Here is a 17,873-nt window from a genome sequence, read left to right on the forward strand (position 1 = left end):
ACAAAGGAGCACCTTTCGATCCAAGCTGTTATTCCTCTATTTAGTTCACCAACTAAGTAAGAATAACGTATTAAACGAGAAAAAAAAACCGTTTTGAGAAAAAAATTGTATACATAATAAACTCCAAAAGTTGTAACTTGGAAGATAAGGTAGCTCAAATAACATCAAAACACAAGAACTCAAAAGGATAACGAAGATGAATCCCAAAACCCTAGTTACAAATTTTCTCATCCTTGTCCTTGTACAAATCTCAAACTTATCGTTAGAGGTAAACTCGTTACGTGCGTACCACAAGAAGGACTATACATCAGAGTATAAGGTACGGCCAAATACGCTAGTACGAATGGTCATCACCAACGATCTCTTCGGTCTAAAGAATGGAAACGCGGGATTTGTATGCGCAAAGGGTGGCAATAAGGTATGGAAGAAGAGCAAACCAGGAGACCGGTACGTCGTGGTTGAGTTTAAGTATGACGGTAAGAACAGGCACACCTTCACGCATTGCCATCTCCGTTCTACTTTTGGGTTTGTCAACTTCCCGGTCAGCGTTCATCCAGACACCTCTGCTCAGTGTTATCCTAGCTATGTATGTGGTTATTCAGTTCGAAAAGATGGGGTTTTTTACAAGCCTGAGAAGAAGCTTTATCCATGGAAGAAGCACGAATGATTTAAGATCGTATTGACATATTGAGTATACATTGTAACTTATGGGTGAAACATGTTGTATAAAAACATTTTTTTTTTTTCATTTTTGTAACGTATAATTTACTTTCAAACAATGATTATTTTTGTTTGTTCTATTGTATATGATTTGGAGCTTAATTAAGGTAACATAGCAACATTACTTCAAAAATACTCAAGTTTTCAAATATAAATTAGTTAATCATATTATCTAAATCTACTTTAATCTTTAAATTAAAATTAAAAATAATATAATATTTTAATAATGCATATTTTAGAGTTTTCAAAATTTTTACTATATGAAAATTTATTATTTAGTTGAGGATCCAGAAAATTTTGTTCTTGTCAAAAAATGTATTTTCAAAATAATTAACCCAACCTTAGTGTGTGTAGTTTTTCGTGCTTTGTTCTAACAAACTAAAAGAATAAACATTTTCATGTCAATACCATTATTTTCCGATTAGATGATACTAACTGTTAATGTCTTCATTGATTTATTTTAGAATCACAAAGTCTTTAACAAAACACACCTGCAACTTCTATCTATATCAAGATTAATATATATATATATATATATATATATATATATATATATATATATATATATCCTTGATCCTTCCTCTCATCCGCAGAATTTTTATCACCAGTTACTATGACTCTGATCTATGCTCATTGTTTGGTTCACTTGCAGTGTTGTATTTTTAGCTATTTGAGGCAATGCCTTGACCCTTGTATAAATGTTGGCTACGCTCATTTGACAATGGTTTTATATTGTCTTATATTTTATTTCCCATCACAAACAGCTGCGATTAGCAAAATTTGCTACTATGATCAAACAACACATCTCTTTGAAATAGCGCGGTTACACGTTTTTTCTCAGGTAAATAAAATATATAGAATTTAACATTTACAAAATACATAAACATTTCTAAACAAATACAAGAAAATTATTACAACTTTAATAAAGGAGAAGAGAATAACCATGCTATCTTTAGAATAATAGGTTAATAGAGACATATATATATATATATATATATAATATGTTATGTTCTTTCCTCACATACTTTTTGGCTAGTAACTTGTAACAAAAAATTATTCTTTTCGTTTTTATTTAATTCATATATCAATAAAAATAATTTTTACTGTTTTTCTTATATTTAATAACCTTTTTAATTAGTTATTTTATATCTCCTAAATTATTATTCTTATTATCATTTGAAATGAAAATAGACATAGACCTAAATATGATAAGATTTTAAATATTATGGCATGATGTAGTTAATTTTTTAATTTGCAATGTAACAAAAAAGTTTAGTTAACTTTTTGTATATTAAAATTATTTTCTTATTTAAATATTTTTATTTATTTATTTTTTATAATTTTGTGAAATATATTCACTAATATTTTTAATAGTTATAATCAAATAATACATACTGCAACATCTACCACAAAAATGTTACCAGTCAGTAATTTTGATAATATTAATAAAATCGGATTTTTACAGCGATCCATTACATCAAACTGCTGTTTTTACCACATAATTTTTACTGCAACTTACATCGAATTATAATATTTTCTGCAACTCAACTTCAATAAATCATGTTACCAATGAGAGCCTATATTATTTAAAGTTAAGAAACTAATGTCTTTAGAAATGTTTCTAGAACTTGTGAAAAATTAAAATATTTGATGGTTCCCAAAATGATTCTCTATGTTCATCGTGATATATCTTATATCTGTTAGTTTATCTCCCATGATTACACTTTTAAGATGACAATAATGGTGGATACAATCTAAATTCCACATCAAAAATTTGAAAAGTTTATTATTAATATATAAAGGGTTAGGGCCAATCTATTAATTGTCAATTAGTTTTTAGTAGGAAATCCAAGATAAGCCCAAATTTAACATGGTATCAGAGCCCAAAGTTCAAGTTCTGGTAGATCTAGAAAAGTGGATACAAACATGTCTCTTGTTAACCCAAGTAACGGGCTCAAGAAGAGATTTATTATCGGTCAAGTGGGATCGGTTCGAGATGGAGTTATCATCTCGAGGAGGCATGTTAATATCCCACATGTGATCTTTGGTTTGAAGGGAAGATTGTTGGATACAATCCAAGTTACACATCAGAAGTTTGAAGAAACTATCATTAATATATAAAGGGTTAGGGTCAATCCACTAATTACCAATTGGTTTTTAGTAAGAAACTCAAGATAAGCCCAAATTTAATAGATAAATGACCAAATAAACAATTGTAATATGAAAATTTTACCAATTTTTTATATTTGTGTTAAAAAATTTAGATATTTCATTTTTCTATTATATTAAAAATATTCATTTGCTTTTGAAAATTTGAAAAATAATTTAAAATGTAATTCATTAAATTACATGACCAATGTTCCTACCAAAAAGATATGACCAATAATTGTTCTAAATTTTTACTACACATCTACACAATATACTGAAATTAATATAAAACAATTTAATATATATATATATATATAGCATTTACAATTAACTATACAATACTATATATAATATGTTTATCTATGATATCTAATTAGATTATATGTTTTAAAAATGAACCATTTCGCGAGATAATACATTTAAAACAACAAATAAATTTCCTATAATTATAATCATTATATTTAAATTCAATTAATTTATATTACTTTACTGATATTTATAATATTAATAGAATAAAATTCAAATTAAATTTAAATATATAGTTTAAATTGTGCATGGAAAGCGTTCTTACATAGTTTGTATATAAATACACAAATCATTGTTTGGTAAATTAGTTTGACACGTTTTGAAATCTAAATGTGTGACTAACTTATGTTTCAATCTTTTCGAATATTTTTTTTTACCATGTCTCGGATCCTCATGAGAAAGATCAAACTTTATAAAATGAAATCTTTATCTTCACTGAAAAAATGGTTATTTTTATATAATGATTAGCTCCTAACAAAATGTACAATGCAAACGCCGTAGTTTGTCCCCTCTTCGTCCGGAGCTTGAGGCATTATTTTGGGCTATGGAGTGTATTCATTTTAGAGGCATGGATTGTCAGCGGTTCGAAACGGATTCTATAGAACTAGTCGCGATGGTGCAAGATCTGGAGGAATGGCCGGCTTTCTCTACGCTCCTTGATGAATTCCAGGCTCTTCGTGTTTTCTTCCCTCTTTTTTCTCTTTCCAAAATCTCACGAGAGTCCAATGGGAAAACTGATTGTTTAACTCGTTCGTCTTGAAAGTTATTGTCGAATACCATTTTTGTAAACAATTTCCTCCTGTTCGAACAACCAACTTAGGAATTTTATTTTAATTAATTATAGTTAGGTTAAAAAAAATGTACAATGATTAATTTTGTTCTATAATTTATATTTAAAAATCTTTATTTATTTATTTTTGACATCATTGAGTCGAAAAAATCTGATCCTTAACCCAAGTCCTACTAGTGGGATAACAAGATTTGATAGAGTTCAACTTGGAGGCGACAGCTGCAAAAGTGAATCTTAATTACTTAAAAGTTAAAACACTTTTACACAATTAGAGATTTCCATTAGTTTAAATTTATATAATTAAATCTCTATTGACACGTGGTTAAAAGTGGTTAGAGGTTTAGTCTTACATTCCACATTTAGCGTTTAGCCTTAGAAAATATGTAGAAATTATCCTTAAATCTATAATAAAATAAAGATAACTTTAAAATTTATGATAAAATAGAGATAGTAAATTTAAGATAACTATAAAATTTAAGATAAAAAAAAAAACCCTAAGCCAGGGCTCAATATAAGGCCTACCGAGCAGCAAAGCAAATCAACAACAAAGACTCTCAAAGCTTGATATGGGACATGGAGAAGAAGTTGCTATACAATTGAATCCGGCATCGATGGATTGTCTTTCTAATGATCTCCTTGTCCAGATCTTATCCTTGCTTCCCACAAAACAAGCTGTTTCAACCTCTGTTCTCTCCAAGAGGTGGAGGGCTCTGTTTGCTTTCACTCACAATTTTGGCTTCGACACTTACATCTTTTGCCACCCGAGAAATAATAAACAATATAAATATGAGACTAGTGAAGACATGCGAAAGAGATTCAATGATTTTGTGGACAGAACATTGGCTTTGCAATTGCAAGGGGGTAACAATATAAACAAGTTCTCACTTAAACTTTGTAAATATTATAAAGTTGAACAAGGTGACGTTGGCCGATGGATATGTTATGCCCTGGAACACGGTGTCTCTGATCTTCATCTACACATTAGACATGCGTGGATGTTTTCAATCCCATCCAAAGTCTTCACCAGCACAACACTAGTTAAGCTATCATTGGAAATACCATTGTCAGACTTCCCAAACGTTCCGGATGCATCTCTCCCAGCACTAAAGGTTCTCTTTCTTCATTCAATCTGGTTTAAGGATGATCAATTATCTAATTTGCTTCTCCCTGCTTGCCCTGTACTTGAAGACTTAACCATACGATATCCCCATTATACTCCAAATTATGTCATATCCAGCAAAACCATTAAGAAACTCTCCGTTAGCTTTAGCCGTCGCAATGGTGATTCTGTTTCCAGAATAATTTCATTTGACACCCCTAACGTTGTCGACTTCTATTACTATGATTATCTTGGAAATGAATCTCCACAGTGTCGTTTCAATTCACTTGCCAAAGCTACATTGGACTTTAGATTATTAAAAGATGACAAGCAACCGAATGTGAGGGATCTCATTAGTGGGATACGCAATGTCAAGACCCTTCACTTGACTTCTTATGCTGTCGAGGTTAGTTTCCGTGTGTAGATTGGTCTCATCATCTTTTTGATTATTAACATTTATTGTGTGTGTGTTTCAGGTGATTTCAGTAAGCTGCAAAGATGGATTACCCGTGTTCAACAACCTTGTTGATTTAGTCTTTTCCAGTAAAGAAGAAGGTTGGAAATTGCTTCTGCCACGTCTGCTACATCGGTCTCCAAACCTTAAAACTCTGGTTCTCTCGGTATGATGAATCAAACCCTGAACAAATCTTACTTTATATTTATCTCACGATGGCATGACATTATCCTCTTGATGCTTCAGGGTCTGGATTGTTTCCCATGTAAACGGCATCGGTTTACTAGTATTCCCCAGAATAACCGAATAAACATGTTGCGTATCATCAAGTATAAAGGATATGTAAGCGAGCTGAAACACGTTAGACATTTCTTACAAAACATGGAGTGTCTTGAAGTGTTGAAAGTCCACGTTTCACCTTCAATGGATGACACCAAAAAGAAGCAACTCACTGAGGACCTTTTGAAGCTTCCAACAGCTTCCTCCAAGCTCAAGATACAAGTCATGTGATCATCACATGCAATAAGTTATCGTATTTCTTCAAAAAATAATGATTTTAACTATTGTTTTGTTTTAGTTAGTGGTTTCTGAGCTATATTGCTCCAAAAGCGATGGCTTATTGAACAAGAAAAATTAGCTTATTATTAGTTACCATTTAAATTTTAGGGGTTCTGAGCTTGTATTGGTCCATGAGCTACGGCTTATTGATCAACTTTGGTTCCTTTTATGTTAAAGAATAACGTATTTTCCAAGCGTAAGGGGTACATGCTTGATTTCTTTATTCTTGTTTGATCTGCTGCCAAAGTCTCAATGTCTCTTGTTTATTGCACATCTCATGTTCCAAGCTAGCTAGTGTGTTTTGCTGGGAAACTGCAATCTCAGCTATTTTTTTTATCTCTGTAAAAAGTGTAAACATAACCAATATGAGAAATCAAAAAGATTCTTTACATAGTGTGAAGTTCGGTCCAGTTCCGAATAGTGGACCAGAGACAAGCCTATTGGGCCTCAGTTTAAAAGAAAGGCCCATGTTCTAGGTTGTTCTTGGCAAGAGTCGACTATATCAAAGATATGTGTATATTACTATAAGTATAAGGATCTAATTATAAATACTGTAACCCTAGTCTCCCTATGTACTATAAATATGTCTGTAACTTGTTATTAGTAATCAAATGTTATTACAGCCTCTATATGGTATCAGAGCAAAACGATCAGACCTAAAACCTAATTTTGTTTTTACACCACGCCTCCTCTATGGCTACCTCCAGCACTACAACTCCTTCAACTAGTGAAGTCATCATGACCTCTACCACACCTCTCTTCAATGTCAATACATCCAATGTTACCAAACTCAATAACACCAATTACTTGATGTGGAGCCTCCAGATCCATGCTTTAATTGACGGCTATGAACTCGCCGGCTACCTTGACGGATCTCACCCTGCTCCGTCTCCCACTGTTACGACTGATGCTGTCACCGTCCCAAATCCAGACTTTGTTTTCTGGAAACGCCAAGATCGTCTCCTCTATAGCGCCTTGCTTGGCGCTATCTCTGCTCCTGTCTAACCGTTGGTGTCTCGCGCCTCCACTGCTGCTGAGGTCTGGGAAACTCTCACGTCTATCTTCGCCAAACCAACTCGTGGCCATGTTCAAGGTATCAAAAATCAAATCAAAGCATGGACCAAAGGTAACATGACTATTGATACTTATGTGTGTGGCCTTGTTATTCGGTTTGATGAGCTTGCTACTCTTGGGAAACCGCTTGATCTTGAGGATCAAATAGAGAAAATCCTTGAAGGTCTTCCTGAAGACTACAAATCGGTCATAGATCAGATCGAAAACAAAGATGTTCCGCCGACCATTGCCGATGTTCATGAACGCCTACGTAACCGTGAATCTCGGCTCATTGCTGCTGCTATTGCTTCTCCGACCCCGTTTCCGGTCTCCGCCAATGTTGTTCAACGTTGCATGGACAACAGCACCAACAACAACAACACCTACAACAACAGGAACAATGGTCGCTGCCGAAACCAACAAATGCAAACTCGCTCCTTCAACAACAACAACTAGCAGTCCACTCACCGTAACAACAACAACCGGTCCTTCCGTCCTTACTTGGGCAAGTGTCAACTTTGCAACACTCAAGGACACAATGTTAGGAGATGTCCGCGATTTCTCTCCATGCAACCTGCAACACACAACAACAGCCCCTTCACTCCCTGGCAACCACGGGCGAACATGGCTGCCATCCTAGACTCTGGTGTTACACACCATATCACCTCCGACCTCAACAACCTCTCACTACATCAACCCTACACTGGTGGTGATGATGTTGTGATTGCTGATGGTTCCACTATGTCCATCACTCAGACGGGTTCTATGCTTTTACCCTCTCAAACTAGAGCTTTAAAGTTGGATAAAGTTCTTTGTGTTCCTGATATACATCGGAGTCTTATTTCTGTGTATCGCCTTTGTAATACTAACCAAGTGTCTGTTCACTTCTTTCCTGCCTTCTTTCAGGTGAAGGATCTGAGTACGGGGGCATTACTCCAAGGCCGAACTGATCGCGGGTTGTATGTCTGGCCGGTGACGAATCCGAACATTGTGGCTATGCTCTCATCTACGGGTCCCCGGCCAAGTCTTGTCTCATGTCATTCACGTTTAGGACATCCATCTCCACCTATTTTAAACACCATTATTTCAACCTTTTCTCTTCCTGTTGCTTCTTCTTCTTCTTCTTGTCAAACACAATTATCTTGCTCAGATTGTCTTATTAATAAAAGCCACAAATTGCCATTTACAAACTCTTCTATAACCTCAAATCGCCCACTTGAATATATTTTCTCTGATCTTTAGACCTCCCCAATTCTCTCCACTCAAAATTACCAATACTACCTGGTTCTCATAGACCATTTCACCCGTTATACATGGCTTTATCCCCTACAACGCAAATCTGATGTCAAAGATGTGTTCACCACATTCAAAGCACTGGTTGAGAATCGCTTCCAAACTCGAACCGGGACTTTGTTCACCGATAATGGGGGTAAGTTTGTGGCTTTGCGATGGCTGCTCTCTACTTTTAGCATTACACATCTTACCTCGCCACCTCATACTCCCGAACACAACGGTCTGTCTGAACGGAAGCATCGGCATGTTGTGGAGACTGGTCTCACTCTCATGTCCATGGCCTCACTACCGCAGGATCTTTGGCCATATGCCTTCGCCATTGCTGTTTATCTTATTAACAAAATGCTGACTCCTGTTCTTGGTTTTCAGTCACCGTTCCAGAAATTGTTTCAACAACCACCACACTATGAGAAGCTTCGAGTTTTTGGATGTCTATGTTTTCCATGGCTTCGTCCGTACGCCCAACATAAACTTGATGCTCGCTATCAAGGGTATGTTTTTATTTGCTACTCTGCTACTCAAAGTGCATACTATTGTCTTCACATCTCATCCGGTTGGATCTATACTTCTAGACATGTTCAATTCGTTGAACATGTCTTCCCGTTTCGTGATATGATGTCGAATTCGTCTGCACCTTGTGTGTTAGACACCGGTGTACCGTCTTCTACACCGATTGTCACCTCCATTCCGATGACTCCGTTGACGGTGCCTCCCTTGTCTCCTCCACCAGCTTCTTCCTCGTCGTTAAGTTTGCCGTTGTCGAAACCTCCAATTATCCACACTTATCAATGACATGACAAGGTTGTGGGCCAACCTCCAGGCCCATCGAACACTCCTATAACCCAACATGAGCCCACGGCCCAAACAGGACTTTCCTCTCCTCGTCACGGTCCGACTGATTCATTGGCTAAATCTGCTCCGACATCAATCTCGTCTTCTTCGGCTAAGAGTATGGGATCCTCCGACACAGACCTTCACTCGCCGTCATCACCACCATCTCACAGTCACCCTTAGGTATTGTTTTCTTCCTCTTTGTCCTCTCCTTCGCATTGTACGGAGAGTCGCGACTCCACCAAATAATGAGTCGCGACCCACAACTCAGCTCTCACCTCCTTCCATTGAGCCTACTGCTCGACCACAAAATGAGTTGCATCCCACAACTCAGACACAACCACAACAACACCACCAACCACACCAAGCTGTTCCCACTCGACCACAAAACCAAATTCAAAACTTAGAGCCACCGCATAATCTCCACAAAATGACAACTCGTTCCAAAAATAACATACACAAACCCATCCAAAAGTTTGGTCTCAAGGTTAGGTCACGTCCCTCTCGGTCAAATGAACCAGCTACCATTGTTCAAGCCCTTAAAGATTCTCGTTGGTCGCGGGCATGTTCGGATGAGTACGATGCTCAAATTGGTAATCATACTTGGGATCTCGTTCCTCCAAATGCTCATCAGAATATTGTTGGTTGTCGATGGGTGTTCACAATGAAATTCCTTGCTAACGTGACCCTCGACCACTACAAAGCATGATTAGTTGCTAAGGGGTTTCACCAACAGTATGGCAATGATTATGCTGAAACTTTTAGTCCTGTTATAAAATCCACAACCATTCGTACGGTTGGAGTGTTAGACGTTGGAGTGAAGAAAGCATGGCCAATAAAACAACTCGATGTCAACAATGTTTTTTTACAGGGTGATCTTACTGAAGAAGTCTATATGTCACAACTGCCGAATTTTGTAGATAAAGATTGACCCTCTTACGTTTGTCGCCTACGGAAGCCGATTTATGGTCTTAAGCAAGCCCCTCGTGCATGGTACATGGCTCTTAAACAACACTTGCTTGATACTGGATTCTCCAACTCCCTAGCAGATGCCTCATTGTTCATTCGCAGCTCTGGCCGCCACATCACATATGTTCTGGTTTATGTCGATGATATCATTGTCACCGGTAGTGACTCTGCTACTGTTGCTGCTGTTCTTTGTGCTTTCGCTTACCGCTTCTCAATCAAAGACCCCGTCGATCTACATTATTTTCTTGGGATAGAGGTTACACGGTCCAAACGAGGTATGCATCTTATGCAACGCATCACTGATCTACTACACAAAAAAAATATGCTCGAAGCCAAACCTGTCTCCACTCCTCTACCAACAACGCCCAAGCTCACTCTTGCCAGCGGCTTTCCACTACAAGATGCTTCCCAATATCGGTCTGTTGTGGGCAGTCTACAATACCTCTCCTTCACCAGACCGGACATTTCATATGCGGTGAATCGTCTCTCCCACTTTATGCACCAACCTACACATGAACATTGGCAAGCTGCCAAAAGAGTACTGAGATATCTTGCTGGTACTCCAACACATAGTATCTATCTTCACGCCTCTTCTCCCCTTTCTCTTCATTGTTTTTCAACGTCTCTGGTCAACTTACAAGGGTTCTCTGGTGCGGACTGGGCGGGAGACACCGATGAATATGTCTCGACAAATGGTTATGTCATTTATATGGGTCACAATCCAATTTCCTGGTCCTCTAAAAAGCAGAATGGTGTTGCTCGTTCCTCAACGGAAGCGGAATATCGGGCTGTTGCCAACACTTCAGCTGAATTTCGTTGGTTATGTTCTTTGTACTCTGAACTCAAGGTTGATATCCCTGCTCCTCCTGTTATCTATTGTGCCAATGTCGGTGCCACTTATCTTTGCGCAAATCCCGTCTTCCACTCCCGTATGAAACATATTGCACTTGACTATCATTTTTTTCGGAACCAGAGTCAGTCCAACAAGCTACGGGTTTCACATGTTTCTACTCATGATCAGTTGGCCGACACTTTTACGAAATCGCTACGGGTTTCAGCAGGCGTGTTTCAAGATTGGCGTCGTTAAACTCCCTCCATCTTGAGGGGGTGTATCAGAGATATGTGTATATTACTATAAGTATAATGATCTAATTGTAAATATGGTAACCTTAGTCTCCCTATGTACTATAAATATGTCTATAACTCGTTATTAGTAGTCAACTATTATTACAGCCTCTATAGACTAAAGGCAGTCAACACTCAGTATTTGTCACGTAGCTGAAGCGTACGGGTTCATCGTTACGCTAGCAAGGATAAGGTTCGATTCACCTAAGTTTTATGACCTGTCAAGGGTGCATCAACAAGTAGTATAACTACAGGACAAGAGTGAGGTGACGGCAACAAGTGAGATAGAGTGAGTATTGCAAGCAGGATAGGTATAGAGAGATTGAGAGAAGAGAGAACTTAGCTTCTTCTTGCTCGGTTGTATAGGCTCTCTAGATATCTAGTTTTCACCTTCCTGGTTTCTTTTAATCGGTTATTTACACTCTATAGAACATTGTGAGCTGGTTAGTAAGCTCACCAAGACGTACCTTGGTCACATTGACCTTGGGAACTTGTAAATCTGTGTGTCGTCTCTCCCTCCCTCTACTTCTCTTCTCTCTGCTTTGTCACAAACAAACTCAAACACAAGATAAGCAAATCGGTCGGTTCAGAAGTTAAAACTCTTACACATAGTATATTACAAAAAAGCAAATGCGCCTGCACAAGAATCTCATCATGGAGAAACTTAGAACTGGTAAATACAGTCTTCAAGGCTGCACAACTTAGGATCCAGTCCAGCACTCTTGCTTTCTTCGTCTTCCCCACAAACAGAGCCTTAATTATATTTGATTAACCAGGTGCTTTCTTCGTCTTCCCCACAAACAGAGCCTTAATTATATTTGATTAACCAGGTACGCAACTCGAGACTGTCAAGCATGGGATAGTACTGAGTCACAGCCACTAATTCCCTTCTTCTGAAAGAAGATGTACAGTTTTGCATGTCCAGGCTTGTAAGATGTAACTCAACATCTTCTTCTCCTCCCCAAACAAACATCAACAACTTTATGTTCTTCGTATCCACCAATGCATGTTTCTCAGCAATGTTTCATTTGATGATATATATATGCTAGATAAGGCATGTGTTATTATCCGGTAAAAATTTAAAAAATTTATTGAGAACAATCCTACTATATTAATTGAGAAGTACAAATATGAAACTAACCTTAAAATATGTAAAAAATTACATTCAATTGCCATTAGAAAAATTTAAAAAAATAATTAATTAATTTAAGAAATATAATTAATTAAAAAACGAAAATCGGGGAAACATCAAAGAAAATAATAGTAGAAAAGTAAAAAAAATCTATTAGAATCAAAACTAATTCATACTTTTAAAAAACATTAACAGCTAAGATTTTAAAAATCTAATGGAATAAAATCTACAACTACAATTAAAAAAAAAAAAAAATTCAGGGTTCAAATTTTTATCAAAAATCTTATCGAATAAAATATATAACAGTTCCGTTTAACAGCTTAAATTTTTAAAATTAATAAGTAAAAAAAAAGATATAGATATAATCTCTTATCTATTTGAAAAAGTTATATTTATCTTTTAGCCACTATTCTTTACAAAAAGAAAACTAAGTTGAGATTTAAATATATTAAATTCTTAATTTTTTTTTTAAATACAGATATTTTTTTCAAAGAAAGTTCATTTTCATCGTTAGTTTTTTCTATTTTTATTTTATTTGTTTGAATTACTCAATTTAAAATAGAGAGAGAAGAAGAAAAATAAATAATATACTTTCCAAAAAATATCCATTTACTAAACTAATCTCTCATCAATTATTCTCGTAACCTAAATAAGATTGTTATTCCTCTATTTTTTTGTTTTGTTTACTGGTTTGCTTTTAGGTGAAGAATTATCTAAATTCTGATTCAATTGACCCTTCTAACAAAAGAACTAAAAAAAATCTATTGTATAATCCAGATTTCTTGAATACTATCAAAGTATCAGGTTGCCCAGATTTCTAGACTTAAGATAGGTTGCCCAGTAATGTTGTAAACATATATCCAAATGGAGGGTTGATGAATGGAACTAGGTTACAAAAAACTCAGATGGCTGATCATGTTTTAGAAGCTAGGATCATTACAAGAACTAGAATTGGTGACATTTTGCTTATTCTTATCGCTATCGGACACTAGGTTGCCTTTCAAGATGTGTCGAAGACGAATTCCTTTGTCAGTTTCTTTTGCTATGACCAACAACAAAAGCCAAGACCAGAGTTTATCTTCTGTAGGGTTTTATTTGCCAAGAATGATTTTTTCTCATGGAAAACTTTATGGGGCAATGTCTAGGGTGAAATCAAAAGCAGGTTTGAAGGTGCTTATTACAGACAAGAAAGGGAAACCACATAAAAAATAAATGAATGTTGTTTTTCAAAGAGGTTTTTCAGAACCTTCACTAGTCATATTAGTTGCTCTTTTTACATATTAGTTATATATTTTTACTTACTTTACAACTATAGCAAGGATTGCGTTTAATTGGCAAATGTTTAAACAAATTTATTCATTACATACAAACGTTTTATTGAAAGATTTTCAATAAAGATTTTTAAAATACAAAAATTATAATATAAAAAAAAACAAATTTTTAATCACAAACTATTATAAATAACATAATAACAAAATAACATAATAACAAAATAAATTGTTACAAATTTCAATCAAAAAAAAGTTTAGCCCGCGATTTTCCGCGGGTTAGTACCTAGTTAAGTAGTAATTTACATGTTTTTAGATTTTATCTTGTAACATTTTAATATTGAATATGAATTTCTCATATTTCATTTTAATACTCTTCAGTTTCATTATATAAGAGTTTTAAGCCTTTTTTTGCTCTATTTTATAATATTTTCTCAAATTTCTATGTACAATTTTTATTAACATAACAATTTATGACTATTTGAACTATTCAATATATTTTCCTATTGGTTGAAGTTTAATAAATGACATAATATTTATTGTTTATTAATCTTTGTGCTTTTACCTAAAAATTCTAATAGGACAGGGAATACCATTTAAATATTTATTCCATCATAATAAACCATATTTTAAATTTAATTACACATTTCATCTTAATGCATAGAACTAAATATTTTATATCAAACACAATTAATTCATCATATCAAATCTGTATCTTAGTAAGAATTGAAAATACAAATAAAAATTAGCAAAATATAATTCGCAAAAAAAACCGAATCAACATTATTTAAGATATATTTGTTATGTAGCTATCTCATAAGTGAGTGAAATTTACCTTATGTCATAATCAATTTTAAATGAGTCTAATTTATAAAATAAAAAGTTATATAAAGATATAGAGACATTCTCATCGAATAACTGAAGTTTCATTCCTATAAATTATAATTTATTTTGAATTATCTTATGTTTTAACATATGCATTACAAAAATACATGTCTTGAAATTATAAAATCAAACATCAAAAAAAATTACTAATATTCTTAAATGAATTTTTTTATAATTATACATATTAATATTGAAAAATGTTTAATCTAAAATAAATTTCATCCTTAGACATTCAGTTTAGTAAACACATTCAACTATCTATATCATCGTAAAACCATAATTCACTTCTTCATGGATTAGAGTTAAAATTTTAATAATAAAAATAATATAAGCATCATAAGAGATAATATGTATATTGGTTAGTATTTTAAATTGAACAATAAATATTCAGTAAAAAAATCAGTTAACATCCACAAAATTTTTGTATATAAATTTTTTCTTTTTAATTTCATTATTCTTTCAAGGTTTTGCGTACTTACATATAATGAAAATTTATATTACAACGATAAATAAAATTTATATCCTACTAAAATTATGTTAAATAACTTATGTTATTCTTTTTAACTTTGTTATTCATTATTTATTGATTAATATACATTCTTAATAAATTAAGTTTTTGCTTACACATGTCAAATTTTATTGAGAACACACGTATAATATAATGAGCATACAATGGAAAATATATTTATTTTGTTAGTTTTCCTTTTAGATTTAGAAATTTTTTAAAAAAATATAAACATGTAAAATTCTGTAAATATAATTAGCTGTCCTACCACATTTATAAAAAAAAAGAATAATTGTTTGACATGTGTTAACATCTAATCAATATATTTGACACGTGTCACGATCTTATTAATGAGTAAATTTGATATCAAACTTTTTTTTTTGTCAACCATTGGGCCACAACAGACCGACCCATTAGCCAAATCACTACATTCGTAAGGAGCAGGACTCGATCCCTGGTGTGATGATGCCTTGTGCATTAAAGACTTACCATTTGTCCCTGCACTAAAGTGACTTCAAACTTTATATAATAAGATATGGGCACATTTTAGATGTATCTCTATTTATATCCTTTTCTTATATATTGCCATATTGGGTTTTTAAATTATATTTTAGGTTCTTTTGTTAAATTTTTATAGAGAAAATAATTAATGGATTAGTGGACTTCTCTCTCAATTAATTAAATCGACAAATTTAATTTTAGAGGTCGACTGGTAACGACTGATCGACTTTGATTGCAAAAACTTTTGCTATAAAAACTTTAACTATTAAAACTTTGTCAATTAATCTACGTCACAATCTAAACCGACGTAAACAAAATTGACAAGGAATTGGCCGTCGGTTTACAAACCGACTGAAATTTCATTGAGAATTTGTTAGAAATATTCTTTTTGATATATCCCTATACAAAAATGCTGCTTTTTTTGTCATTTTCATTTTTGTCCTCTTTTAATTTTTTATGATTATTTTACTCCTACTTGAAAAATATTTAAGTCAACAAAATGAAAAACAAAATTTTTCCGCCAAATAATTTCTAACAAATTTTCTCGCCAAAATTTTTTTGAAACAAATTTTCCGCCAACAAGAATTTACAAGGCCTTTTTTGCAACCAAACACTAATTATAAATTAACTCTAAAGTTGGTAGCCCAAATCGGAATTTACAAGGTTTTTAAGGTTTTTAAGGTTTTAAACAATTTAATTTATTTTTGCGGGAAAATATAATTTCGTAGTTTTAGCTTGAATTTTTTTCATTTTTTTGCGGGAAAATTTTCGACTTTTGACGGAAATTTTTTTATTTTGGCAGGAATTTTTTTTATTTTGGTAACTATGCATTCTTAATGTCATTCAAAAAAAATGTAATTTGGTCATTTTGTAAATTAAAAGGGTAGTTTTGAAAATGATCAACATAGAGTAGTATTTTTGAAAAGGACATGGAAAAATGGGCATTTTTGAAAATGTCTAATTCCATCTCACTTTTCATATTTTCTTTCTTTGATGATTAATTTTCCATTTATTATTTTATTTAATTTCAATAATTTCCATTATAACAGGAAAGTTAATTAAAAAGGAAAAATGAGATATATGTATGTTTGTATAAAATATGAGTTTTTAAGTTTGTATCACATAAAAGCAGTCACAAAACTTACTTAAACTGACCCAAATATATGACATTAAAAGTAAACGACGTTTGTTAAAATGATGCTAAAATACTTAACGACATACATTATTATGACGATTTTTAAATTGACGCCAAGAATTCTTTGGTTTTTTATCTGTAGCTATAGCCTATGTGTTTTTGCAGAATTCGTGATACAAATCTTGCTTTGGTATGCATTATAAGTAACTTAATTTAACGTCTTTTTGCATTATAGCTTTACATTTTTCATTTTACATGTTTCCTTTTTAAAACTTAATAAAATAATATCAAGTTTCAGTAGATTACATTATATCTTTAAACTAAATATTATTTTTAAAAAATTTATGATTTTGATCATCTTAACTATACATTTAACTCATTCAACTGACAAATTATACCATCAAAATATTTCTACAATTACGTGGAGATATGTATTGTAATAAAAGGAAAAAAATAATATTTATAACAAATGTGATTAAGTTACTAAGAGTTTGGTGCATGATACTATTTCATAATTAATATATTATTAATTTCTTAAATTAAAAAGATTTTAGTGGAGCTGACTAATTGAATTTTCGACTCAATTAATGAAAGGAAACGTTCTATGATTTCTAAATGTGTAATAATTAATGTTTATAAAAATTACATTTTTTTTTAAAATAAAATGTTAAGTAAATGAATCAATTATGTGATAGTAATTTTTTAATAAAATAGTCAAATATTTTTGTAACTATATATAAAGAAAGACAAATCAAATACAATGTACAAAAATTGTGTGAATTTTTTTATATCAATTATGCGATAGTAAATTGATAATATTTTGGTAAAAAAACTTCGATCGAAAATTAGATTTAAACATACATGTCATATTTACCAAATTTAGATTTTTTTGGAATGTACCAAATTTTTGTAAAATTTATTGATAAAAAAAAAACAAAAATAAATAAATGAGGACTTGTGTCATACCAAGAAAGAGCCAAATGTCGCAATATTAGTTAAAGTTAAAAATACTTTTTCATACTAAAAGAATATACAAAATGGGTCTTTTTGCAATTGCCCCCAAAAAATCCTACATTTTCAAATTATTTATTTATCAAGTTT

At 33.1% G+C, this 17,873-nt stretch overlaps 2 protein-coding genes across 2 annotated transcripts; both read left to right on the forward strand.

The window, feature by feature from the left end:
* Positions 1–178: 178 nt before the first annotated feature.
* On the forward strand, positions 179–695 carry LOC104698814 (uncharacterized). Its single transcript, XM_010414205.2, has one exon. It carries the CDS (start codon positions 197–199, stop codon positions 665–667), a length of 471 nt encoding a protein of 156 aa, XP_010412507.1. The 5' UTR covers positions 179–196; the 3' UTR covers positions 668–695.
* A 3,765-nt stretch (positions 696–4,460) lies between these two features.
* On the forward strand, positions 4,461–6,269 carry LOC104790676 (putative F-box protein At3g44060). Its single transcript, XM_019246531.2, has 3 exons — positions 4,461–5,469; positions 5,540–5,683; positions 5,764–6,269. The coding sequence occupies exons 1-3, from the start codon at positions 4,531–4,533 to the stop codon at positions 6,025–6,027; spliced, it is 1,347 nt and encodes a 448-aa protein (XP_019102076.2). The 5' UTR covers positions 4,461–4,530; the 3' UTR covers positions 6,028–6,269.
* Positions 6,270–17,873: the final 11,604 nt, after the last annotated feature.

Source organism: Camelina sativa, chromosome 6 (genome assembly GCF_030686135.1).
Source record: "Camelina sativa cultivar CO46 ecotype springtype chromosome 6, ASM3068613v1".
Lineage (NCBI taxonomy): Eukaryota > Viridiplantae > Streptophyta > Magnoliopsida > Brassicales > Brassicaceae > Camelina > Camelina sativa.